The 25,815-nt window shown below is 36.9% G+C and overlaps 1 protein-coding gene across 19 annotated transcripts in view; it reads right to left on the bottom strand.

Annotated features, from left to right (window-relative positions):
* Nucleotides 1–25,815, bottom strand: part of ADAM22 (ADAM metallopeptidase domain 22) — a 230,158-nt gene that overhangs the window by 74,164 nt on the left and 130,179 nt on the right. For all 19 annotated transcript variants that reach the window (XM_019716244.2, XM_019716282.2, XM_074340694.1 and 16 more), the window contains exon 5: nucleotides 1,567–1,649. In XM_019716244.2, coding sequence (XP_019571803.2) covers nucleotides 1,567–1,649 — 83 coding nt within the window. The remainder of the gene's footprint in view (nucleotides 1–1,566; nucleotides 1,650–25,815) is intronic.

Raw genomic sequence — 25,815 nt, 5'->3', positions numbered from 1 at the left:
AAGAGGATTCAACGTTTCTTTTCCCAGATAAGAAAACTGAGGCCCTCAGATATTAGGCATGGATTCCTGTTTGTAAAAATGTTTTTCTAGTCAAAGAATTTATTTAAAATAAGTAGTTTTTTCAAACAAATAATAGTCAACTAAACATCTTCCATGCTCTCAGGCACATGGCCTTCTTTTTCTGGTTATTGAACAAATCCTCACACTCCTTTCTACCTCTCTCATACCTACTGCCAGAGCCTAACCAGAGGTACCATTTAGGCAAACTAGCTAGGTTTTCTGGCCTTTCCCATTAGATCTCTTTGCTTGCTTTCTTTAAGACCTGTCCATCTCACCCCTCTCTTGGAATATTCTATCAAACCCTGTTCCGGGGCCCACTCCACCGTCCTCTGGAGGTGGAGTAGTTAATGTGACTGGCTGCTAGAAGAAACTTCTCTGTGTTACATTTCTCTGGAGCCCTCGAGGACCACCTCATTGTTCAGTGCCCACTCTCAGCTTGTATTTTTCTGTTTTTCTTCTCTCTCCAAGAAAACAAATATACCTATCATACTCCATAGTAGGAAGCTGAGGTAGATTTCACTTCTCCACTAGACTGAGCTCTCGGGGGCAGGGTTCATGTTCTAATCACCTTAATATTCATAGTGCTGGTACATAGCAGACGTTCAGTAATTGCTAGTTAGATGAAAAATCCACATCTCTAACTTGGTAACAGACAGGAAGTACTTTAAAGGTGCCAAACAAAAATTTAACAAAACTTGAAAGTGCTGGCTTGTCCCGTGCCAAAAAAAGTAAAACAAAATAAGGCACTGAAATGATCTGGCTTAAGTAGAATGCTGAGGAATGACACGGTAGCTTTGTAAGGGTTTACAAAGCAAGTAAGAGACGGCCACCTGTGTATGTGTCACCATTATCGACAGGATGGGGGAAGTAGATGTGTTCCCATGTGAAAGATCAGGAAACATTCTTTGATAATGAAGTTTATGAGAAAGGAAGCAAGGCCCCGAGGAAGGATAAACTCTGATCCTTGGAGATTTCTGAGAAAAGACAGACTCTCCCAAAGTTTGCTGCTCGGTAGGTGGAATTCTGGCATAAAAAAGGCGCTGAAACACATGAACACTGAAACACTTGAGGTCACTTGCAGCTTTTTTGTCTTTGTGCAAGAAGTCAAGAGTTTCCATCTACTGAAATTTCTATTATCCCACAAAAATATAAAAACTAACATCAAGGAGGAGTGGGAGTACAAACGGTACCCAGGGGCTAAACATCCACAGAAACAGAGACCAAAGTTACCCAAACTACAACTGTCTCAACTTGGATGAAACTAAAAAAATGCTTCAAATATCACTATAACTTATCATATTATACAATTCGAAAGCCCCGGATTCCTGCAACTCTAATTTTAAAATCTGCTTGGTTTATAAACCACAGAGGAGAAAAGATCAGATCCATTGCTGATTCAAAATTACTTCTCTACATAAAATAGGGATTTCGATGACAGTGCATTAAAAACAAAGAAGGTAAGTGATTAAAAGAATGGATAGTACAAAAAAACTTGTGGACACTTACTGAAGTCCATGGCACGTTGACAATGCAACAAATGAGGCTGGGTTTCCTCGGATATGGCCCTGGTAGTAACAGTGTTCTCCTCCCTGCAAACAGAAATAGAGAACATAAGCCTTTGCTATCCCAAGGAGAATTGGCAGCATCACTGCACAGGTTTCTGCCCACATTACCATATGGAAAGCTCTGCACAATATTTTATTATTCAGATTAGTATTATCAAACCATTTCTAACAGAATTATTCATAAGCACTCCTAGAGAGCTGATGCCAAATCAAAAGACTGGGAAATGAAAGTTGACTTAACTCACCTTTTATGCAGGTGATGAGAGAAGGAACAAAGAAACAGGCATGGAAATACACATGGAGCCCTTGCACCAGAATAAGTTTAATCATCTACTTCCCTAGTCATGAGAAACGCAACCTGGAGCAGCGGCAAGATGATGCTTTCACATAAAGCTCAGTAAAAATGAGCATAAATCATTTGAGAGTCACCCAATTAAACTGATAGGGAGAAACGCCTATTTTCACAGGGTTTATATCAAAACTTGAGAAGTCTATACTGTTCTTTTCTCCAACCAGGAATGGTTTTACTGATAAACACTCTAGGGTAGGGTTTGAAATTGAGAAGTTTCTTCTAGCAGCCAGTCACATTAACTAAATGCCGCTGAGAGACTCGTGGATTAAATGTTCCTGGAAAAGTAACAGGGTGAATCCTGTGCCATCTCAGGGTGGTGCCTCAGTCTTTCAATACTTGCTACTCAGAGTGTGGTCTAGACACGAGCAGCACTCACATCACCAGGGGTTTGTCAGAAATGCAGAATCTCAGGCCCCACCCCGATCTGCTGTTTCAGAATCAGCATTTTAACAAGGCCCCTAGGTTCACAAATACATTACAGGCGGAGAAGTACTGCTCTAAATTATTTCTCCCATTCCCCCAACCATCTCCTATTTCTTCAGAAGCTGAAAGCTTCTCATTAAACGGACCAATTGAGCTTTGAAAGACTGAAATAGGACAAACTGATAGAATGAGTGGTTTAAAGGGGCAAATGTTACCTACTTCACTGTCTGGCTTAAGGACGACCCCTACTTAAAACATTCCATGCTTGACAAGTGGAGGGGAGAGAACAGGAAGACACAAGGACGTAGCAAAGCTGAAGACATTTCTTCACTAGAATTCCAAGGAAGACAGCCCGGCTAGAGACCCCTTATCAGATAATCCCACAAGAATGGGCAAACCTCAGCTTGGGTGAGGGCATAGAGAGCAGGTAAGATGGTGCACAGTGGAAGCCTGACCTTGTGACACCTTTAATTCCCCAGGGAGACATTGAGCATCATGAATTAAAGATTATGGATGGATCTGATGGAGGATAAGATATGGTGGTACTTTATATGTGGGTCTGACAAGGGTGGAACCCAGAAGGCCACAAACTTCAGGGTAGAAACAAAGCTGGGCACTGACGTCCTGCGTAGGTTTGGTTTAGTGTAGTTGTTAACAGTGCGAACTATCAGCTCCTTCACGTATGAACTGTACAATCTCAAGGAAGTTACAGAACCTGTCTGTAGCATCTGTCAAATGGGAGTAATAATCTCATAGACGATTAAAAAGCTAATATGCATAAAGGGCTTAGACTAATGTTTGGCACTTGGTACACAATAAAAATGTTTGCTGCTATTATAATTACTGTGTCAATTATTGTCGTATTCAATTTACATGCATAATCCTCATGTCAATCTTACAAAGAAATATTGTTTTCTCTGTTCTACATGGAAAGTCAATCTCTGAGAGCCAAGGCTGGCCACCTGGGAAGTTGCCAAGTGAGGATGCAAACTTTGTGTGGACATGGTAATGCAAGGCCTGTGTCACTTCCCCTACACTATTTATGTGTTGGACACAGAACCTGTGGGTTATATAGTCCAAGTCTAAGCATTCCCCTAGACTGATTTTGGGGGATTTTTTTGTTTTGTTTTAATTTATATTTTGAATAGGGCTCAGAGTAAATGTAACATAATGTTAAATATCTTCTGCTGGGGAGTTGGTCCAGTGAATTGTCCCTAAGATTAGATTCTAAATGAATGACAAGAGGTCATTGTGTTTAAAACCATCTTGACTTCCTGGACACATCTGATTGGACCAGAAATCAACACTCCAGCTTTTTAATGGCCAGACATGAAAGGCCAACAGTCGATGATGTGACCTGGATCGAGAGAGACTTCTATCTAAAAGTATTTCCCTATTGTGGATAGTGACTAAATAACCCAGTCAGATCTCCCTGAGGTCTAAGACACACAGTGAACAGTAGATATAAAGATAGTAGGGAAAAAAAGACAGTAGAAACAGAAGAAGAAACAAAAAAGATAATCACAAGAATTATGGTATCAGATTAGGGAACAATAGAAGTTGACAAGTCTCTGTATGTGGGGAAAATATGTCAGCAACAAAGGCATATAAGAAATATTTTATAAATTACCAAAGTTTTGTTTAAAATACCAACTCTTGAAACATGTTATATTAAATCATAAAAAGAACAAAGAATTTGTGTTTTAAAACAATCCTCCATTATCTTAGGGATAAATAAATGATTTGATAATGGAAAACAATCTTTCACTAATTTCTGATTCTGAAAAATAGAAGTCAATCCAAAAATAACATATTACCAGGACCCATCTGCACAAAAGCCTAACGCTGAAAATGAAGTGAAGAACTCAATATGGTTGATTCATTATCAGACATTTCCATGATACTTCAAGAGAAGCATAAACACCAGGGGGAGAATCTTCTCAATTTGGGTTATCAAAATGCAAATTTTGAGGTTCTCAACTAGCGGTATGTAATTTTTCTAAATAATGGTGGAAATTAATTTTTGTGTTGTGATATTTTTTCAGGGATTATTCACTATAAATCAATATTTAAACTAAGAACTAAAGTAATGGAGCTTTTTTTCATTTAACATACCTGAAAATTTCTGAGTATCAGATAAAGGTCTTAATGTTAAAAGGCTTCTACAATTTATAAAAATATAGTATAAAACTATTAAAATAAATAAATGAAATAAATTTAATAATTTTTATTTTTAATAGTTATTTTTAGCCATTATTTTAAAAATAATAAATGCTTATGGAAAAAATTCTAAGACTTCAGGCAGTACATGGTAAAGAGTACAAAATATCCACTTCACACCGTTGCCCAGGCTGCAGTTGCTCCTTAAAAGTAAGGATTTGGGACAGATTTTTGTGCATCATGTCAGGATTAGTCTACGCATATTTAAGGAAAAGTGTATATACACAAATAGACAGATATTCTTTTCGGTGCATAAATGGGTTTACACTATTTATACTGTTCTGCCACTTCATTTTTTTCTTAAGGTAATCTTGACATCTTTCTATATCAAAACTTCATTCTTTCAAAGATGGCATATTTCATTATAGGAGTGAACAATAATTTATTTAAATAGTCCTGTACTAACGGACATTTAGATCGTCTCCATTTTTTTGCTGTCATAAACAGTATTGCAACAAACATCCTTTCATATACTTTTTGTGCACTTGTATCAGTGTATGTGTAGGATAGATTTCTAGACGTGGACCTGATAGGTCAAAGAATATGTGCATCTAAAATTTTAATAGCTATTTTGAAGGGCAAATATAATTGTATTTCTTTGCACTTAACATCTGTTTTCAAAGATGTACCTTTGAAAATAATAAACTGCATTTCATTAAAAATTGTGTCTTTCAATAGACCACTATTTAAGCCACCTTTCCCAAGCCTTATGAATTATAAAGTTTCTCCATATCTTCATATGACTTTCATGAAGAACCAATGCTTTACACAAGTAGGTATCATATATAATAATCTGAGACAGATGTTGTCGGAAAAGAGAAAAGCCAGCACATCCTAATAGAACTTGGCTCTTTATCTGACTGCCAGTCACAGCTTTTTCCTTATTGTCTCTTTTGTTCCAGAAATAAATCCACTGTCCTTGAAACTTTCTTCATACTCCTTGCTTTAATAATATAGTTATAATAGTACAGATGCTTATTTTCAGCTAATGCATTATAGCTAAAATAAATACCCCCCTCTATAGAAATGAACTATATGATGGTTCATATGTCTATTGGTTTATCTTCCCAATGGACAAAAAGCTTCTTGTAATTTTTATTCTGGTAAGTCAAAATAATCATTTACTTGTAAAAGTCAAAGACAAACCACACTTTTATTAATCAGCCAGAAAGATCTTAAAATAGAATTTATTGTAAGTATGATTTAAAAAAATAGCACAAAGGCAGTTACCCAGACTGGGTTATAAAAATCTATGAAAATTCAATAAAGAGAACCAGCAGCAAGGCCAGCATCATTTACCCTTCATCCAGACCCTCAAAGGAAATGCTACAACTTTATCAGCTCCAAGATGGGCCTGGGCCAGCCACCTCCTCCAAAGAACCTTCTCAGATTCCCTCCTCATGACAAATTCTCACTAACCACTCTTTCTCTGAGTTTTTTTTTTTTTTTTCCTTTTAATTTGTACTACCTCTCTTTACACCTGCATTCCTGTTTCTATCTTCAGTCCCCCACTAGACTATGGTTTTCTTTCAAGGAAGAACATGAGCGTGATCTATGTTTATATCCCCAAGAGTGCTGTTAGAGAGAAAACCTCCCTGAATCTCACTTTCCTCGTCAATAAAACAGGGATAATATCTACTCATGCTGCTTCACAAAAGTATGCAGGGGATTCCATGAGATAACAAAGTAAAAACTGCCATAAAAATAGGAGAGATGTGCAGTCAGAGAATATTTATTCAATGAGAGATTCTATGGTGTCCCTTGAGCAAGGATTCTCATGCCTTATTTGTGAAGACTAACATTTCAGGCCATCGGCTAATAACACAGATTACTGTGTCTCTGGCCCAGAGAGTTTGCTTAAGCAGCTCTGAGCTGAGACCAAGAATCTGCGTTTTAACAACTACTCCATGTTTTGCTTACCGCAGGAATACACTAGAGCAGTGGTCTCAACCTTGGCTGCATACCAGAATTACCTGGGAAGCTTTAAAATCCCAGTGCCCAAGCCATACCCCAAACCAAGGAAATCATAATTTCTGGAGATGGGGTGCAGGCTTCAGCATCCATGTAAGTGTTCCAGATGATTCAGTGAAGTTGTAGTGGTGGGGAACCCCTGTACTAGAGAATTGTTGCTCAGGAGCAGTGGTTCCCAAAACTCTCCAAGTCACTGTGGTGAGCTTTGTAAATCTGATTCCCAGGTCTTCCCTCATACCTATGCAATCAGAATCTCCAAGGAGGTAGAGCCCTAGGTTTTTCAGAGCAACAGAAAGATCTCCAGGTGATTTTGATTATTGTCCTTGGAATTATTAACCTACAATAGTCAATACAATACCATATCATCCCCACGTAGAGGATATCAGAAATATACTGGGACCTTTCAGAGAATGAAAGTGTCTACCATATTTCGGGCATTGTGCTTGGTGACTTATGGGCTACTTCATGATGACTGATGAGGTGAATGTAAATTTCCTTGTTTTACTATTGAGAAAATAGATTGAGAGAGAGCCTTCACACCGTTTTGAGGTGAAGACTTTTTATACTGGTGGTTCTCAAATGAGTGGTTTCCAGCCCCCAAAGCATCTGCTTGTTAGAAATTTGAATTCTGAAGCTTTACCCCAGACTTACTCAATCAGAAGGTTTGCGGACATGACCCAGCCACCTGTGATTCAGCCAATGCTCCAAGCAATTTCGAGGTACTCTATAAAGTTTGAGAATAATTGCTTTATGCTACACCTGCCTCTGTGTCCTAAAGCTCCTCACTGCTGAGCTCACTGAAATCCCACACTAGTTCCTGAGTAGATTTTTACTGAAGCATAAAGAACATAAACAGCCACAGCTCTTCTCCACGTCTTTTCTTGTGCCTCCCCCCCCCCGCCCCAAACCAGCTGGCTTTATCAGAAACAAAATGGAAGGTGAAAGGTGAGATAAAAATCAGTGAGAATTTAGCCATGTACTGAGCCAGGAAGAGTGGAGGTGCTAGTAATAGGGCACCACACAGGATGCGTGGCCTGGATTAAAGCACTAGAATGATCAACAGCCCCGCTTAGCCTAGGACCAAGGGCTTTCCTAGGATGGGGGTCACTCAGTGCTATACCCATGAAAGTCACAGGCAGATACACATGTGATCACCATGAAAGGGACAGGACCAGGCAGACATTTTCAGACCAAAACACCAACGCTGCAACCCTGGACTCTGCTCTGCTCCCTGAGCCACAGCCCGCTCCCCTCGCCATGGCCCCAATCCCAGGCCTGGCCTTCCGCCCTGCAGATTGGGGCTCATGCTAGTCATCCACCTCCACTCTAGCACAGTAGTTCTCAACCCGGGGTGCACATGAGTTTCACAGGGGGAGCTGTTTAAAAAATATCAAGCCTCACTCCATGCGAATTAAATCAGAACCTCTAAGAGTGGGACCTGGGTATTTTTTAAATCTGCCCAGACGATTCCAATATGTTGCCATGATTGACAAGCTATACACCTCTGCAGGAACTTCAGCCCTGCCCTTGAACTCTATTGCACACAGAGTCCTCCCAGGCTTGTACACTGCCCAGACTTCCGTTTGTGGCTGCATGGCTGCAGTCTGGTCTACTAGGTGCTCGCCTACAATAACCTCCTCCCAACTTCCTCTCAATTGGCAACCTCTTCCTACTCTTGGCCCTCCCTCCTAACAGTGAGAAGTGGCATTTTCAGGCATTTTTGAGTTGGAAATATTCTGAGGCTCTGTAGGGCCATTTGCATCAAGGAAATTCCTAGAAATGCTAAATCTTAAGTTGGAGAGGATCCACTAACCCACCGTGACAAAAATTCATAACCTGGAATTATACAGAATTAGACTGGATGCATAAAAGGGGTACAGGCTAAATATCTGTTCAGGTTTAAAGTGTAAGGGTATCTGATTCTACATGTTCTACATTTCTCTACAAGAAAAGTAGAAAGACAATTTCATCTCATTTTACAGTAAAGTAAAATTCAATAAAGCTATCCCATGGTGGTTTCCAAAGGCCAATAATCAATCCATGGATCATACTAACGCATGTCAAAATCTTTACCAGTTCATACCAAAAAGAGAAAAATAAGTACAATGTAGTCAATTTTTCACAAAGCTAAATGTATTTCATTTCTATATAACTGTCCCTTCCTTCTCTTCTATTATTAAAACTATCCCTTTTTTAAAAAATTTAATAGACTTTATTTTGAAATAATTTTAGATTCACAGAAAAGTTGCAAAGGTGGTAAAAAGTGTTCTAGTATACCTATTATCCAGTTTCTCACATTATTAACACCTTACATTACCTGAAAATATTTGTCAAAACTAAGAAATTAACATCGGTACATTACAATTTACTAGACTCTGACCATTCAGAGTTCACCAGTTTTCCATTAACTTCCTCTTTCTGTTCCAGGATCCAACCCAGAGTACCATATTGCATTAGTTGTCACATGCATTTTTTTTTAATTGGTGGCAATAATAAATAGAATTTAGGTGTCTTGAAGGGGTTGTTTCCACAGCTGGAAAAATAAAAAGATACTGATCCCTAAAATTTATGTCGTTAGTATACTAGGCTATAAAATATAACTCTAGGATCAAGAGTATACGTGAATACTTAATACTATAGATTTTCAAAAGCGTTTTTAAAAAACTACCCTACATAATCAGGTTTAATTTAAATGACTGATTAAAATATAATTTTTAATATAACTGATGGAAATAAATTCTGAAAGGTTACTCAATAATACCTGCTATAATAAAAATCTAGGACTCCTTGTTACCTGATATTGTTCTGGAATCCTTTCAAGGATGTGTGTATAGTGGACAGACTGGGAAGAAAGATCTCTCTCTCTAGAGCAAAGGGCAAGCATGTTTATTTCCTATTAGAAATTATTCAGGTTTCCTAAATTTGGAATTTCTCTCTAGTAACACAATACATCGTGTGTACAGGTGTCACCTGGCCTTTTCCTCTGTCACTCTCTGGGCATAAAGGCTCATAATATAAGAAAATATTGACATTCTGGGTACTGCTATGGCCGTGAGTTAACAAAGTCCTTTGTCTCTGAAATCGCAGCAGGCTAACTTCTTAACTCGTAAATAGGATAAAACAAAATCTCAGACCTTTACAGTTCTTGAAACTTAATTTCCATCTTCCCCTAAAAATTAGGAGATTTGTTAAAAGTGAGCCTCCATTCCCACATTTCCATTTTCCTGTAGGACAAAAGTTAGCTGAAGGTGAATAAGGCACACATTGCTCATTTTATCACACCTAGCCTGTCTTTCATTTATACTACTGGTTGAAACTTTTGGACATTTGTGTTTGCCATCTCATTTCAGGGTACAAGTGTTCAAGTAATATCCAAATTATTAGCTCATTCCAACATCTAAAGCTAAGTGGTTGTTAAAATCTCTGCAGTATTTTCATATGCATTTATAAACATTAGGGTCTTATTGCATAGTCATCAATCAAAACACATGTTAAAAACTAAAAAGAGACAAATCTAGCTGACAAAAAAGAGAATGCTTTCATTTAAAAGATGCATGGTTCCTGTTGAAAAGGAAAAGATAAAAAAAAATTATTGTAGCAAAAGTTTCCACAAGAAACGAAAAAACCAGAACTAGAAAGGCACTGAATATAAATAAAAGTGATAAGGAAAGAATTAGTCTTATTGGAAGATGGTGAACTACACAGAAAATAGAAGGGCCATAATTTTCTTTTGAGCTCTCAAATTAAAAAAAAAAAAAAGCCCACCAGGGACCTAGCGAGCTTAAAATCTATTTTTATGGTTGTGCAGGAGGTCTTTCCTTATACTGATTTCCCCGGGGTAATGCCAGCTGTGGAAAACAAAGTCTGAAAACTATGATAGATTCCCAGGAGTTACAGCTCACAAGTACCTTAAGTGAGCAATTTTTAAGGTCTTTTGAGCTGCAATGCATTTCCAAAAGGTTCAGACTTTCTCTCTTCTTGTATGTTGGCTCAGGCACCTCCAGCACATACTCTAATTGTTTTTATATTAGTTATAATATAATTAAAATGTCTTCTGTATTAGTTTCCTAGGGCTGCCATAACAAATTATCAAAAACTGGGGGGTTTAAAACAATAGAAATTTATTCTCACAGTTCTGGAGGCTGGACGTCTGAAACCAAGGTGCTGGCAGAGCCATGCTCCCACTGCAGGCTCTAGGGAAGAATTCTCCCTTGCTTCTTCTTAACTTCTATGGTTGCCAAAAATCCTGGGTGTTCCTTGGATTATAAACATATCCCCAATCTCTGCTTCTGTCTTAACATGGTGTTCTCCCTGTATGCCCATCTCTGTCTGTCTAACCTTATAAAGACACCAGTCATTGCATTAGGGCCCACCCTAATCCAGTACAATCTCTTCTTAACTTGATTACATTTGCAAAGACCTATTTATAAAAAAGGTGACATTCACAGGTACCAGGGGACAATAATGTTAAGGGACACTATTCAACACAGTACAACTTCTCATCTCTTTGAACATGACAAGTGAATTTTTATATTCATAATCCAGGGATTTTGCTTCTAAGAACCTTGGTTCAGTGGAATAAACTGGAGGTGTCTACCACAGCATTATTCACCTAATAAGATTAACCTTTATCTTAATTACCTCTAGCCAACCATTCCAGTTTCCCATACCTTCATTTAAAAATATTGGTCATTATTTTTACATAAAAACTCTCCAATTCTATTAAGTCAACACAGCTTCCCAAACTGCTTCTTTTTAATCACAGAATAGACAAGAGGAATTTTTTTAGCTATCAGGTAATCACTACAGACCCGTTAATACAACAATCTCTTATCAGACCACCAAAAAAAAAATATTTAGGTTCCCATAAAACAGCTTGGCAACAAACCCCTGTAATACAGACAGGGTACTTACAGGTTCTCTGAGTTGCAGCTCTAAACTGGGAGAAGGGAAAATCAATGAGGACCACAAACAATGACTATATAATTACAAACCCATAAAATTATAACTCTTTCCAGGAAACCACTACATAACTGTATCTTTTTACAAATAATAGAAGTTTAAATGCATTGCTCTATATGAATTTTTTAGCATAAGAGATGTGTATTACCTAAAATCTCATTCTGTAATTGATGTTTGACTATAACAGGAAGAAATATAATTGATTAGAAGGAAGTTACACAGAAGGAAAGCATATTTGGCATCCCTAAAATAAAGGAAGAAAAAGGGTTTTGTTCCACCTGAAAAGAAGATTTTGTTGTCTTCTTTTCCTCTTTATTTTTAAGAAAATGTAACTATATGAGGGTCTGAGGTAAAGAAAAAAAGGACGTATTTTTTTCCACTTACACCATGAACTTATCCTCATTTAATTTCACTTCCATTGTATCATCTTCTCATTCATTCTTTTTTTTGAAGAAGGAAGGATAAACAGAGAAAACTTCCAGCTGCCAAAAAAGGTTGCCTTGTAACATCTCTCTTCCCTCTTGTACGTTGAGCCTTAAACACTGTGCTCAAGAACTCATCACAAGTACTCCGTGGTGCATTTTTTTTTTTTTACCCCTCTGTGGATGATTTTGACTTAGTCCAGGAGTGATTTAAAGGTACAAACAAGAGGTTTCTCAAAAAATTAAGAATAGAATTACCATATGACCCAGCAATCCCTCTTCTGAGTATCTACCCAAAAAACCTGAAAACATCCATAAAGATATATGTACCGTTATGGTCATCGCAGCATCATTCATTGTGGTCAAGACATAAAACAACCAAGGTACTCTTCGATAGATGATTGGATAAAGAAGACGTGGTATATATACACAACGGAAAAAAATGATATAGTGCCATTTGTGACAATATAGATGGATCTTGTGATTATCATACTAAGTGAGAGTCAGACAGAAAACGTCAAGAACCATATGACTTCACTCATATGTTGGATTTAAAACTGAAAGCAATAAATGAATAAGACAAACAAAAACTCATAGACACAGACAACAGTTTAGTGGTTACCAGAGGGTAAAGGGGGAAGGGGATGGTAGAAGAGGGTAAACAGGGTCAAATATACGGTGAGGGAAGGAGAACTGACTCTAGGTGGTGAACACACAATGCAACATATAGATGATGTATTATAGAATCGTACACTTGAAATCTATATATTTTTATCAAACAATGTCACCCCAATAAATTTAATAAAGGTAAAAAATTTAAAAATAAAGGTACAAACAAAGGGTTAGCCTACTGAGGAGGAACTTCTCAAAAAATGTCCCTCAGGGAGGCAAACCAGTATTTAAGGTTGTATCTGATTAAAAAGTAACATTAGACTGAAAAAATTAAGTGTTGTTTTTTTTTCCTAGCAACTGTTTCTGTGGGCACAGGTTAATCACTTGCCATTTTTTTTGTTACTTATTTTCCTATAAAACAGAGGAGGGAGTTGAATTAGGTGGTCTCTGAAGTTCTTTCTGATTCTATGATTTACAATCTAGTTATAAAAATCCAAAGGTTACCAATATTTTTTTTTTTAAATACTAAGCCAAATTCCAAAGAATCAGTTATCTTGTACACAGCACTTACCACAAAAGAATAAAAGTTGAAACCAACAACAAAAGATGCTCATATGTTTGGAAAGTTTTTAAATGTTAAATACAAAAATTTTAAACAATTTAAAAAATATTTCTAAAAATCAGTAATTTACAAATAATATAAAAGTCATGGTATAAATTACAGAATATGTATATGGACAATAAAACAATCTAGGTATCGAACTTCTAGGATGGTGCTAAAATGGTACTAAACAGTACATTTTACATTCTTATATGCTTATAGAAATGAAGAAAGATCCATGATGAATAAGTCACACATTTAACTTAATGAGTCATGAAAAGAATAAAGTGTAATTTTTTAAGTAAAAGAAAGTAACCATTAGAAATGAAAGTAAAGCTTGTTCTCTGAAAAAAAAATGTTTTAAAAAAACTCTAACAAGATTGAGCAAGTAAAAGTAAAGGTATGAGTAAAGTATAATAGAAATGACATGAGATACGCTGATAAAGAATTAGTAGACGTTAAGAACTAGAAAAGGTTTTGAAGAAAATATGGCAAAATATTAACATGTTAAATCTACATGTGGATATCTGTTATAATATTTTGTACAATTTTCAATTTGTTTTAAATATTTCAAAATGACAGGATTTTTTTTGGTTTTGTTTTGTTTTTGTTTGTTTTTTATCACAGGTCAATTGCTGGAATCTCATGGCTTCAAATTTAATGTTGAATTAGAAGTGGCTCTAAAACACCTCAGGGGGGCCGGCCTGGTGGCTCAGGTGGTTGGCGCTCCATGCTTCTAACTCCAAAGGCTGCCAGTTCGATTCCCTCATGGGCCAGTGGGCTCTCAACCACAGGTTGCCAGTTCAACTCCTCCGAATCCCGCAAGGGATGGTGGGCTCGGCCCTCTAAAACTAAGATTTAACACGGCACCTTGAGCTGAGCTGCCTCCTGGATGGCTCAGTTGGTTGGAGCGCAGGCTGTCAACCACAAGGTTGCCAGTTCGATTCCTCGACTCCCGCAAGGGATTGTGGGCAGCGCCCCCTGCAACTAAAATTGAACATGGCACCTAGAGCTGAGCTGCGCCCTCCACAACTAAGACTGAAAATGACAACAACTTGAAGCTGAACAGCACCCTCCACAACTAAGATTGAAAGGACAACAACTTGACTTGGAAAAAAGTCCTGGAAGTACATACTGTTCCCCAATAAAGTCCTGTTCCCCTTCCCCAATAATAATTAAAAAAAAGGTTAAATTGCAAAAACCGCAATTATTTAAAAAAAAAAAAACACACTTCAGGAAGGAACACATGTGAATATGAGCCTCATCACACAGGATGAAGCTTGCATCAGGTGAGCAGAAGTAAGGTTTGCTACCTGGTTTTTATTTTTCACTGCCTCTTTTTATAGCAGGGGGAATAAGATGCTCTCCCAGACATATCCACAGTGAACTTATCTCCACATAGTGTTGGGTAAACAGGAAAAACCACCCAATTTCCTAACACCTGGTTTAATTCATTCACTTATTTTTTTGTTCGACAGATTTTATTGTTTTCTAGGTATACACATTACACTAAGTGCTAGATATACAGTACAAGTTTCCATGGAAGTTTACTTTTGGAGTAACTTCTCATGGAATTGACAGTCTGGGGGCATACTTTGTTTTCCTGAAAATAAGACCTATCTGGACCATCAGCTCTAATGCATCTTTTGGAGCAAACATTAATATAAGACTCGGTCTTATTTTAATATAATATAAAACCGGGTATAATATAATGTAATATAATATAATACCAGATGTTATATTATATATTATATAATACCGGGTCTTATATTAATGTTTACTCCAAAAGACACATTAGAGCTGATGGTCTGGCAAGGTCTTATTTTCGGGTAAACGCGGTAGAAGATTGCCTTATTATGAAGCAAAGGTAAAGGACTGCTATTAGTGATCCCAACATGTTTCCCATGTCCTGAGTAGAAACTAGTAGTAAGAATGGATAGAAGCCACCAAATACCCAGCCAGAACTTTACAAATTGCCACTTGATCACAATAATGATACCAATACTGACATTTATGGAGCACTTCCCATACCCTAAGCTCTAGGCTATGTATCTAGGCTCATTTAACAGATGAGAAAAATGACCCAGGGAGGAAAAAAGTAAGTTGTCCAAGGCCACAAGAATATTAATTGGCAGAGTCAGGATTTGAATTTAGGTCTGTCTAGCCCCAACAACATTCTCAGTCTCTAAGTTTTACTGCCTCCAAACTCCAGATCTATCCTGGACTTAGAAATAAGAGAAGTGACTAATTCCATCTGTTAATACTAGCCAAGAAAATTAAAAAAAAAAAAAAGTCTTTAATCAGAAGAGTAGCATGACCTCAAGAAGGTAGCACTGACTCTGTCCAAAAATGGAATTTCTATGTGGAATACCTATTGACCGCACTCAAAATTACCAAAACAACCACTCTGCCTTCCAGACAGAGTTACAGATGCACTTCCAGATTTTCAAGACTATCGAGGGAAGAGAAGACAAAGGCAGACAGTAATCAATGTGTCAAGTCCAAAGCCATAATTAGTCTTGCTGCCTTTCGGGTGCACCTGATTTCTTTGAGTTGAGGCTCTGGTCAAACACTGAACTACTTTCTCTCCTTCTTGTACCACTGTCTTCACCTCTTAGTCTGTCCACCCTCTCTGATTTCGTTCTATTCCTCTCATGCACCAAGGCCCCTGGGCCTTTGCACATGTAATTTCACTGCGTGAAAAGCTAATTTCACCTGTTTGTTACTTATCTTTTAAACTTCAGAATTAATATCATTTCCTCAAGGAAGTCTTCCCGAAACAACCAGACTAGGTCGGATCTCCCATCAAATCCTTTCAGGACAACATGGACTTCTCTTTACCACACTCTCATAACTGTCATTTAAAAAGACCTTTTGGTAGTTATTTTTATTAAGTTAACACCCTACTAAACCACTAGCTTTATAAGGGCAAGAACTACATCATCTATTGTTCATAGGTATATCCATGAGCTGATGGCAAGTACTCAACACATATCTATTGAATGAAAGAGGGCGAAAAACACAAGCAGGGTATCTCACAATTTGGGCTTTTTCCCCATTCTACTATATATCTCTAATGTCAGCTTTCCTGTCTAAGTATCTAATGTCACTTAATCTCCAAGTGCTTAAATTTTTAAGAGTTTCCCATGGGGATAATCAAGGCCACCTGCATTGACCTCCTTTTCCACCTTATAGATGCAAGAAAAGGCTGCTATAATATGATGTCGGATAGCTGACACTGGAGCCCTGATCAATTTCCCCCCCAAAATGGGTAAACACTCAAACCACTCAATACCAGGTACTTATTCTCTGGTCCTTATTACCTGTTTTTATTTTTACAGTGGCCGTTTATTCACCAAAAAATAAAAACTTTTTACAAATGAATAAGAAAGTAACATAGTTAGGGACAATGCCAAGGGAAAAATTTGTGATTTGTTTGCTTCAAACCAGTTTCAAATGTTAAAAAACAACACGTCCACAACTTCCTGTTCAGTCATAATTACTATAGTAGTTCTCTCTGAATTTCAAAAAAATTAGCAACAGATTTGCATAAGATGTTACATAATGAAAAGATTAGTTCTATAATTAGAATTAAAATAATAGTCTAGTATAAAATAGTTAATTGGTTCTGTACTAGAAATACCCCGTAGTGGTACTTTCATTTTTTAAAAAAATGTATAGCTGAACATGTCTTTTCAAGTTTATACATAATATCTTGAATATTAAGAGATGAAATAATTTAGATAGTGAATGGAAAAAATAAATCTTACACTAGCAAGAAAATAAAGAGGACTTTCTACTCAAATAGGTTACAAACGGAGCTTACAAACAGAACTCATGCTGACACCAGCTGTCACTTTTCATTTTTCCTTACGCCCAGCACTAAGATACCTGACCTGTATAAACCAGTAATGGGCCAATATATTTTCTTCAGGCTACAGAGTTAAGACGACTTTGCAATCATCAATGCCATTAAGGCAGCTGATGCATTATACATGATGATGGACCTTGAGCAACCTTGCTTGAGTCCTAAGGGAACACAAAGTTTACTTAATCCCCAAAGAATTTTTTCTATAATGCAAAGAGAATTAAATCATGAAATCTGAAACCTTTCTGAAATCACACTGATTACAAGATGGAAAGGGAGCATATGTCTACAGAAGCCTGCCAGGGGAAAATGCACACACTGCCCAGCTCATCAGAAAGATACTAAATAGATGACCAGTGGTGGATAAAAAGTAAAGTTATGAGACATACCTGAAATAACTGTTACATGTAAGAAGAAACATTTCATCAGTTTATTAGATCTGTGTAGCTCTTTTATTCTGTGTGTGTGTGTGTGTTTGTGTGTGAGCGTGCATGCATGCGTGCGTGCGTGTGTGTGTGTGTGTGTGTGTGTTGGGGACGTGGAGGGGGATGGGTATACCTTGGCAGGGATACAACCAAATATCTTCTAGTCTTTTGGCAGGACGATGATATGTTTCAGCTTAGTTATTCTTGTCCATAAAACTTCACATTTCCTCCAGATGCAGATAAATTTACACATAGGCAGATGATGGGCAGAAGAACTGAGCCATGTGTTTGCCATGTGCCAAACAGCAACATTATTTCAAATGGTTACAGTTTAGAAGCCATGGCCATGCCCTATACTGAACAATCCTCAGTCTCACTTGTATGAGAACAAAGGACTAAAAATAAACCCCAAGAGAAAATGGTTGCAAAAACAGGGCTTCCTTAGAAGGCATTTGGTTTTCTTTAGAATAATGGAAACTTTATATTTAGAATAATCAAGACTCATCTGGACCAAACAATTACATCTTCAATGCATGGCTTACTGCAACAACTGCTAACGAAGATAGTATAACTGCAAATGGTGAGTTGCAGTGCTGAAACTTAAATATTTGCTTTCCAAGTCCTCTGCTATTATGATTATTCGTTTGCACTCCACAGAGAAGTTAGACTATAGTGGATAATAGCATGAATTCTGGTACCAGACTGCCTGGCTTCAAATTCCTGTGCAAGTTAAACTTTCTGGGCTCAGTTTCCTCACCTACAAAGTGAGAATAACAATGCTACTACTGGAGGACTAACTGACTGAACATGTGTGAAACACTAGACTAGTCCCTGGCACATACACAGTAAGCGCCGTATAAGTATTTGCTTTTTCTCCAACTGCTACTAGTACCTCTACTCTTATTATTCCTCAGTCCAGTTACCAATATTGATCCCATCGGGATATCAACATGATTCAAAGAGGCAGAGATTGTACAAAACAGGAAATCCATAAGGGCAAAATGAGCCTCTATGGGGTATAACAGTTATTTATTTGCAAAAATACAAAAATTTGAGAATGATATAAAACAGAAGCACCACAAGCCATTATAGTTTTTAATTCCATTAAGGTGAGGGTTTCATTAGCTGGAGAGAACATGGCACGCACAGCTTCAAGAAAGGACAATTAGTAAGAAGTTAATTCTTCCAAGTGACTAGCATGGAACCACTGGCAGCAGCCCTCTGCCCCGACAATCAGACAGTCCTGCAGCCTGAGTTAACAGATAGCAAATGAAAGCATAGTCCTTCTACAAGATGGCAACATATAGTAATTATCTATCAAGGAAATAACTCACTAGGACTCCCTTACACCAACCATCAGGTATATGGTTTTTCCAACTATGCTTTTGTTCAGAATTTAAAATACTTCTGTGACATTATTAACAACAGAGAAAATTAATGAGCTCTCCTTCTGATATAACTCACTACTTAAAAATCAAAGTATTTAAAAATGGGCAGCAACTCAAACCCACAGGGCCCAAAGGACAAGGTTTCCGGTGCAGGCCCTATTTGCAATTACAGAATCATCTCCAACTCAGAATATCCTGGAATTGAATCCCCCCACCATCCCCCAAATTCAATTCAATAATTTCTTATTAAATTACTAGAAGATTAACCCTACTTGTACATTTATATTTTTAGGTCTAGATCTTATTCTTGTAGGATCCTTATATCCTGAGGTTTAAAAAATCATTTATGTCAGCAGTTAGGGGCTAATGAAGTCATTAAATATAATAAAATTTAAAACTAGTTTAGCAACAGCTAACAACTACATATCCATGTAGAAAGAAAATACATGGATCACTATTTTTTAAATCATTCTAGTTTATTACTAATCAGATCGTTGTTAACTCACGGCTAAATTGTTTCAGGGTATGAACTTGAAAAGAAATTTCTCCAAGTTATGTACTTTTAATGTTTTTTATTAATGTAAAAAAGTATCATGCCCATAGCTATGACATCTGAAATACTCCCGTCTGGCAAAGAGAACCTGGTGAGGTATCTGCATGCCCACATCACAACCTGTGACACCTGCGCCTCAAGGTTTCTGACATACTGCCCTAGAGTTTACGTTCAGTGCTGAGAGTCCTTAACCTAAATCTCCCAGAAAGTGCCACGAGAAGAACATAAATACAGATCTAATATATGGCAAGTTGTATCTGCTAAATATTCCTATCATTGCTTCATTGACTGTGATAGTTTTAATTAACTCTATTTACACATACTCAGTTAAAGAATCTGTACTACCTGATATACATAAAAAGACCAAAACTCACTTCAGTTTATGGTGTATGAAGTATACCTCAATAAAGCTATTAAAAAATATATCCCAGTTCACATGGCAGCAGGAGCCCCTCAAAGGACCAACTAAGGGTCTCTGATTGATGAGCTACCCCTCTGCCGTACGATGCACATCCCGGAATTTCTTTACTGGCTGAAGGCCTCCTCATCTCCACGGAGCCTGAGAAAATGCCTGAAACTTCAACCTGACGTTAAGAGTGATAAAACGAAGAGCTTAGATAACAATTTCTATAAAAAGATCCGTTTAAAAAAAAAAAAAAAATCCTTTCTAAAAGCATCTTCCCGGCCATGTGACTTAATTCCCGTCTAGTTGACAAAGCATTATTCCCATATTCAAACAGCTCAGAAAGAGCTACTGTAGTGAGAATTCAAGATAGAAAGCATGTTTCTCAAATATAAGGGAAAGCTGTAAATAAGAAAGGCATTTTGGAAGAGAAATGCTGTTGCTGAGATGTTCTTCTAAAAAAAAAAAAAGGAAAATGAGGTTTTAAAAAACCTTTGAATAGATTACTTGGCAACAGTGGCTGCTGCTTGCATTTCATCTCAAAGACAGACTCAAAAACAAAAGCTAACCTAAAATCTATTTGAAAAAACATGCAAGTCTCTGCTTCAGAAGATTCATCATCGATGCAACGGTGTGGATGGCTTTGTACTAATGCATGCAGAAAAATTTACTGCATATCAACGCCTGGTTTTTCTTTTCTTCTTAATTACTCTTCTTGCTTCAATAGAAAGAACTAAGATTCTGGATGGTAATGCAGTTTTTGAGCATCAATAAGAAAACTTGATACCCAGGATAAGCAAAGGCAGATTAACGCCTTTGTTCATCTTGTCTGCTGCAATAAATATATATAATGACACTTTGGCTGTTTAATAGCTATTTTTGTGCTCCCCATGGCCAAAAAAGTAAACAGTTTAAGCATTTATGTACTACTATTCAGCCATATGCAATGAACTCGATAGAAATTTATGTCTCGTAAAAGGATATGTTAAGATACTCTCACTACAAAAAAGGAAGCGGTAGAAGAAAAGAGAATGTAGTCACTAAACTATAACCTACATTTTAAGTAAACTAAATGCTGTGACTAATGACAAACTGAGAACATTTTTTGCTGAAGAAAGGAGTCCACAATATTTTATAGCACCATATAATTATTTATGGGGTTGTTTTTTTCAAACTAAATATCCTAAAAGATATCTTAAGAAACATTATTCCAAAACATTGTGCATCTTTTACAGTACTCAACTGTTGAGAATTATGTTCCTCTTGGAAAAATCTAGAAAAGGAGATATGAAAAAGCTTGAATACAATTCAAGATTACAATTCAAGCAATTTTCTATGCATGTTATTCAGGCTTATGGGAGCTACAAAGTTAGCATAAGCCTGGGAGGTATCTGCTGTCCTGATAGTCACCATATTCAAAATTTTCTAAGTGCTTTTTTACAGTTATCCTCCCCTAGCATTTCTTTTCTTGTGGTTTATACATTCGTTGGGTAAAACAACGAAAGATTCAGGTTGGAAATACGACTTAGAAAAATTAGTACAAAAGGAACCCAGAGACTCTACTTGTAGCACAGACGCCTTCTGGCAGATGGCACCGTGCGAAGCTAGAAATCATTCATTGAGCTCCAACCCCAGGGAAGGAAGATGGATGTTAACTGCAGGAGAAAAAATTTTGCAGAAAAACCTCAGGTTTCTCCATGTTTCTATATCACCTTCCCTGATATATTGTTCCCAGTATGACAGTGGCCATTTCAGTTTGTCTATAAAATATTTTATAATGAAACTTACACCACCGTCCCATCAGAGTAAACGGTTCCCTAGAGGCCTAATAACCTCTCCCACTTTTAAGTGGGCACTTTCTCCTCTAATACACAGACTCTCTACAATTCCTTTACCCAAGTCTAGGCTTCAACCTTGACCCACAGTCCTTTGCTTTCTTACCCATCTTCTTAATGCCACTATGGACATAATTAAGACTTTGAGACAAAGATCCATGAGTGCCTCAATTCAATTAAGTGATGCATAGTAACCAGTTAATTGCCAGTCAAAAGTCAATACTGTATAATGGGTGTCTCTGAACACACCCATCATTAAGGAGTAGGATGCTAATCCAAGGACAAGTTGGGAATGCTCACATAGAGTTGTTTTGAAATAATTTGAGCTAATAAAAAAGATACTCAACAGCTATTACTTTTGATTATTATCAAAAGACATCAAATAATTTAACCAAAAAAAATGGTTAATAATATTGATAACTGGACATGATCTTTCAATAGTAATAAATATAATAAATCATATCTTTATCAAGATGTCCACTTTCACTTTTTGACCCCAACGAAATCTGCCTCCTACCCCATCTATACATAGTCCTGATATATATAATACAAAGGATTTACAATTCTTCTCCTAGCGTTCTAAAACTCTTACTATGGCTATTTTCCTGAGATGTAAAACATAAAACTGGCTTTATAGTGGAGTGCCTCTTTACCAATTTTGTCCAAGGCAACTGATGTTACAGAAAAGCTACCCAAATGCATAACCAAATTTGAGAGAAACAGCTAAAAGTTCTTTAAGTAGACCACCATTTCAGTTTAAAGATTAGACTATAAATGAGTTATTGTTAGGTACCTCCAGAATGAATGAGATTTGTATGTAATAATAGGTCTACATAAAATACATGTCAATTTTTATGACTATCCTATTTTGTATGGTATAAAACATATGGTACATAATATAGTAGAAGAATCAGCTCTGGAGTTACATAACCCAAATTCAAATTGCAGCTCGGCCACTCATTATGGTTACTTTCAGCAAGTTATATAACTTCTCTATGCTTCAGTTTTCTGTAAAGTGGAATAATACATAGTTACATTTATAATCAGATGTTCTTTTCAGGATTTAACATACATAAATGTGTGTGCCAGTCCCCTAATGAGCTATACATGTAAGCAATTACCATTATTAGTATTATAATACTAATTAACTAGAGCTATATAACTAGAAACTTCAACTAACCAGAATACTGGCAGTTTTCAACTTCAACACACACACACACACACACACACGCTAACTAACAGCAAACGGCATGATCCTTTATCTTAAGAATCCAGAGCCATAGTTCTCCACAATCAAAATATAAAAAAGTTTGGCTGCAAGGTATTCTAATTAGTGGAGGCTTTATGTTTAAATTCTCTTAAAGTTTATATCAAACACACAAAAGTTCTCCCAGAACTAAGAGACAAATTTAAAATTTAATTTTTAAATGAATTGGAAATAAGTGTAAATGGAAGATGAGATCACTATTTTCATATATATATATATATATATATATATATATATATATATATATATATATGTAATTTTATTTTTGCTTAAAGCCTTTATCTTCGCAACCTTTAAAAAACATTTTAATAGGATTAAGCACCAATCTGACCTGGATAAAACTTCCTTCAATGAGGTACAGACTGTCTTGCAGATAAAACAAATCATTACCTTAAGGAAAGATCACTAAAATGTATTTCATTTTAGTCTAAATATAAAATTGCAACTGACAGCAAAATCCAGATTGTCAGGAACTGCATAGGATAAACAATTTGGTTTCTTCCACAAATAAATTGCTACGGAGAACTTAAAAAAAAAAAAGAAAGAAAGCTAAGGGGAAACCAAAGTATTCAAAGAGACTTTTTAAAACGTAAAAAAAAAAAAAAAGAAAAGAAACTACAGGGACACATGCTTGGCGGATAAAACTATGAACAAAAGTAAGAAAATGATAACACTAAGAGTCACGACATGGTTTCCAAGTTTCACTAGGGAAGAAGGAGGGCGCTGGGCTCTGGGAGGCAGCACATGTAATTGCTGGCGAGCTGTATCTCTTGAACTGGATAGTGGTTATAGGGTATTCACCCTTAGCAATTTCTGCATCAGTATGTACTTTACAATTTAAAAGGTTTCAAAAATAAAATCTTTTAAAATATAAAAGATTCACCAATACAGCTATGATGTATTTTATTCATGCAAATGTATTCCTTTTCCCACGTTCATACTCACACCCTTAAATCAAACGCATTGCACCTGAATTTTCACAAATAAAAGGTTCCATGACACCTGAGCAGAGACACTTACTAGACTGGTTTCTAGTCATTGTTTAAATCTGATTTGATAATGATGCTGATTTTAATTTTGCATCCTCAAGATAAATAGGACTGTGTTTGTGCCAACGGACAAAAAACGTTCTTACATACAGAGTTTTGCTTTGATCTCCTTATACCTTTTCATTTACTTCAGTCTCAGGAGAAAAGCCAATTTTTAAAAATTCACAGGGCCCTTAGGGAAGTTGTTATGAGGTGACGTGCATTGCTCTAAAATTCACATGTTGGCATCCTAACCCCCAGTATGTCAGCTGTAACTATATTTGGAGAGAGAGTCTTTAAAGAATTAAGTTAAAAATGAAGTCATTAGGTACCGGCCCTGATCCAGTATGACTGTGTTTCTTCTAAGAAGAAACTGGGGCACAGATACACACAGAGGGAAGACCAGGTGAAAACACAGAAGATGACAGCTATCTACAAGCCTATGAGAGAGGCCTCGGAAGAACCCAGCCCTGTTGACACTTTGATCTTGGACTTCTAGCCTATGGAATTGTGAGAAAATAAATTTATGTTGTTTAAGCCACTCTGTCTGTTGTATGTTCTTATGGCACCCCTAGCAAACTAATACAGAAGATCAGAGAGCAGTCCAAAAAAACGAAGCTACAATTTTACAATTTCTTGACTCACTATAATATATAGTGAAAAGAAAAGCTTAAGAAAATTATGAGTCATTAGTAAAGAAAGGAGAACTAACAGATTCCACGTAAAAAGGAAACACCCCAAAGAGCTAAGCACAGAGGACAAGAAGAAACAAGGGAACCAGTAGGAAAATAACTGGTTGCTGACTTTGGATTGATGGGCAGGATTTAGCACTTTCAATGTGGTTTCTGGGGGGGGGACAACCCAGAGAAGAATTTTGAGTTAGATTCCCTAGTCCATTTTTTTAAAGGGAGTAGAAACAAATGGAGGTGATGGGTGAGATCAAAGTGGTTTTCTTAAAGGAAGAAGCTTTCTCTGGGTCAAGGGTTTGAATGAACTTTGGATTTATCATTTCCCTGGTTTGACAGGCTTGGGGGTTAGGTAAAACCATCAATAAAAAAATGCAATTATCAGGCTCGAAAATCAGCAAAGATTGTATGGTCAAGTCAGTGCTCGGGGTGTTACATATACCCATGGAGCCAATGACCTCAGAGTGAAGTACGCTTCGCTGATTAAGTACAAGTCTCCCGAAAAGGGATATTACTGTGGAGACAGCAGAAGGCTGTTTGCTGGATCCATCCTCAGTGCTCAAATTTGCATTTCATCATTCCACTGACAGACATAAACGGAAATAGTCAACTACCTGTTTCCTTTCATCTTTAATTTAACAAAGGAACAAGACACAGTCTGCATTCAGAAAAGCATCATATAAAATAGAGAAGCAAAGCTAAATAAACAGGGATAAAAATAAAAAGGGACTGGAGATTATAAATCTAGGTCATTTTTTTTCCAACTGTGAGCAAAATGGCTCCATTCTCCTATGTCATATCTAGAAGAATCCTGATATCCTTTCTGCAGAAAGGCAGTGATACAAATCAGTCAACCATCCTACTAGTCAACCTTAAGTTTAGAAGAACTTTCTGGAGGGGCTGGAATAATTATTAGGTGTAGATCACTTTTAAAATTTGCAGATTTTGTTTTAAGTCTTTATCAGTTAGAAGTATAAAGACACATTTACTGTGAAAATGTCCCAATGTCTGGAATTTCTTTTAAATACGAGAGAGGGAGAAAGGGAGGGAGAGACAGACAGAGAGAGAGAGAGAGAATGTTTATAACTGTTGACACTGGATAATGGGCATGTGAGAGTTCATTACAGTATTCCTTTCACTTCTGTATATGTTGGAAATTTTCCATAATAAAGTT

Source organism: Rhinolophus sinicus, linkage group LG09 (genome assembly GCF_036562045.2).
Source record: "Rhinolophus sinicus isolate RSC01 linkage group LG09, ASM3656204v1, whole genome shotgun sequence".
Taxonomy (NCBI): domain Eukaryota; kingdom Metazoa; phylum Chordata; class Mammalia; order Chiroptera; family Rhinolophidae; genus Rhinolophus; species Rhinolophus sinicus.
This window is presented reverse-complemented; position numbering and strand designations above follow the sequence as displayed.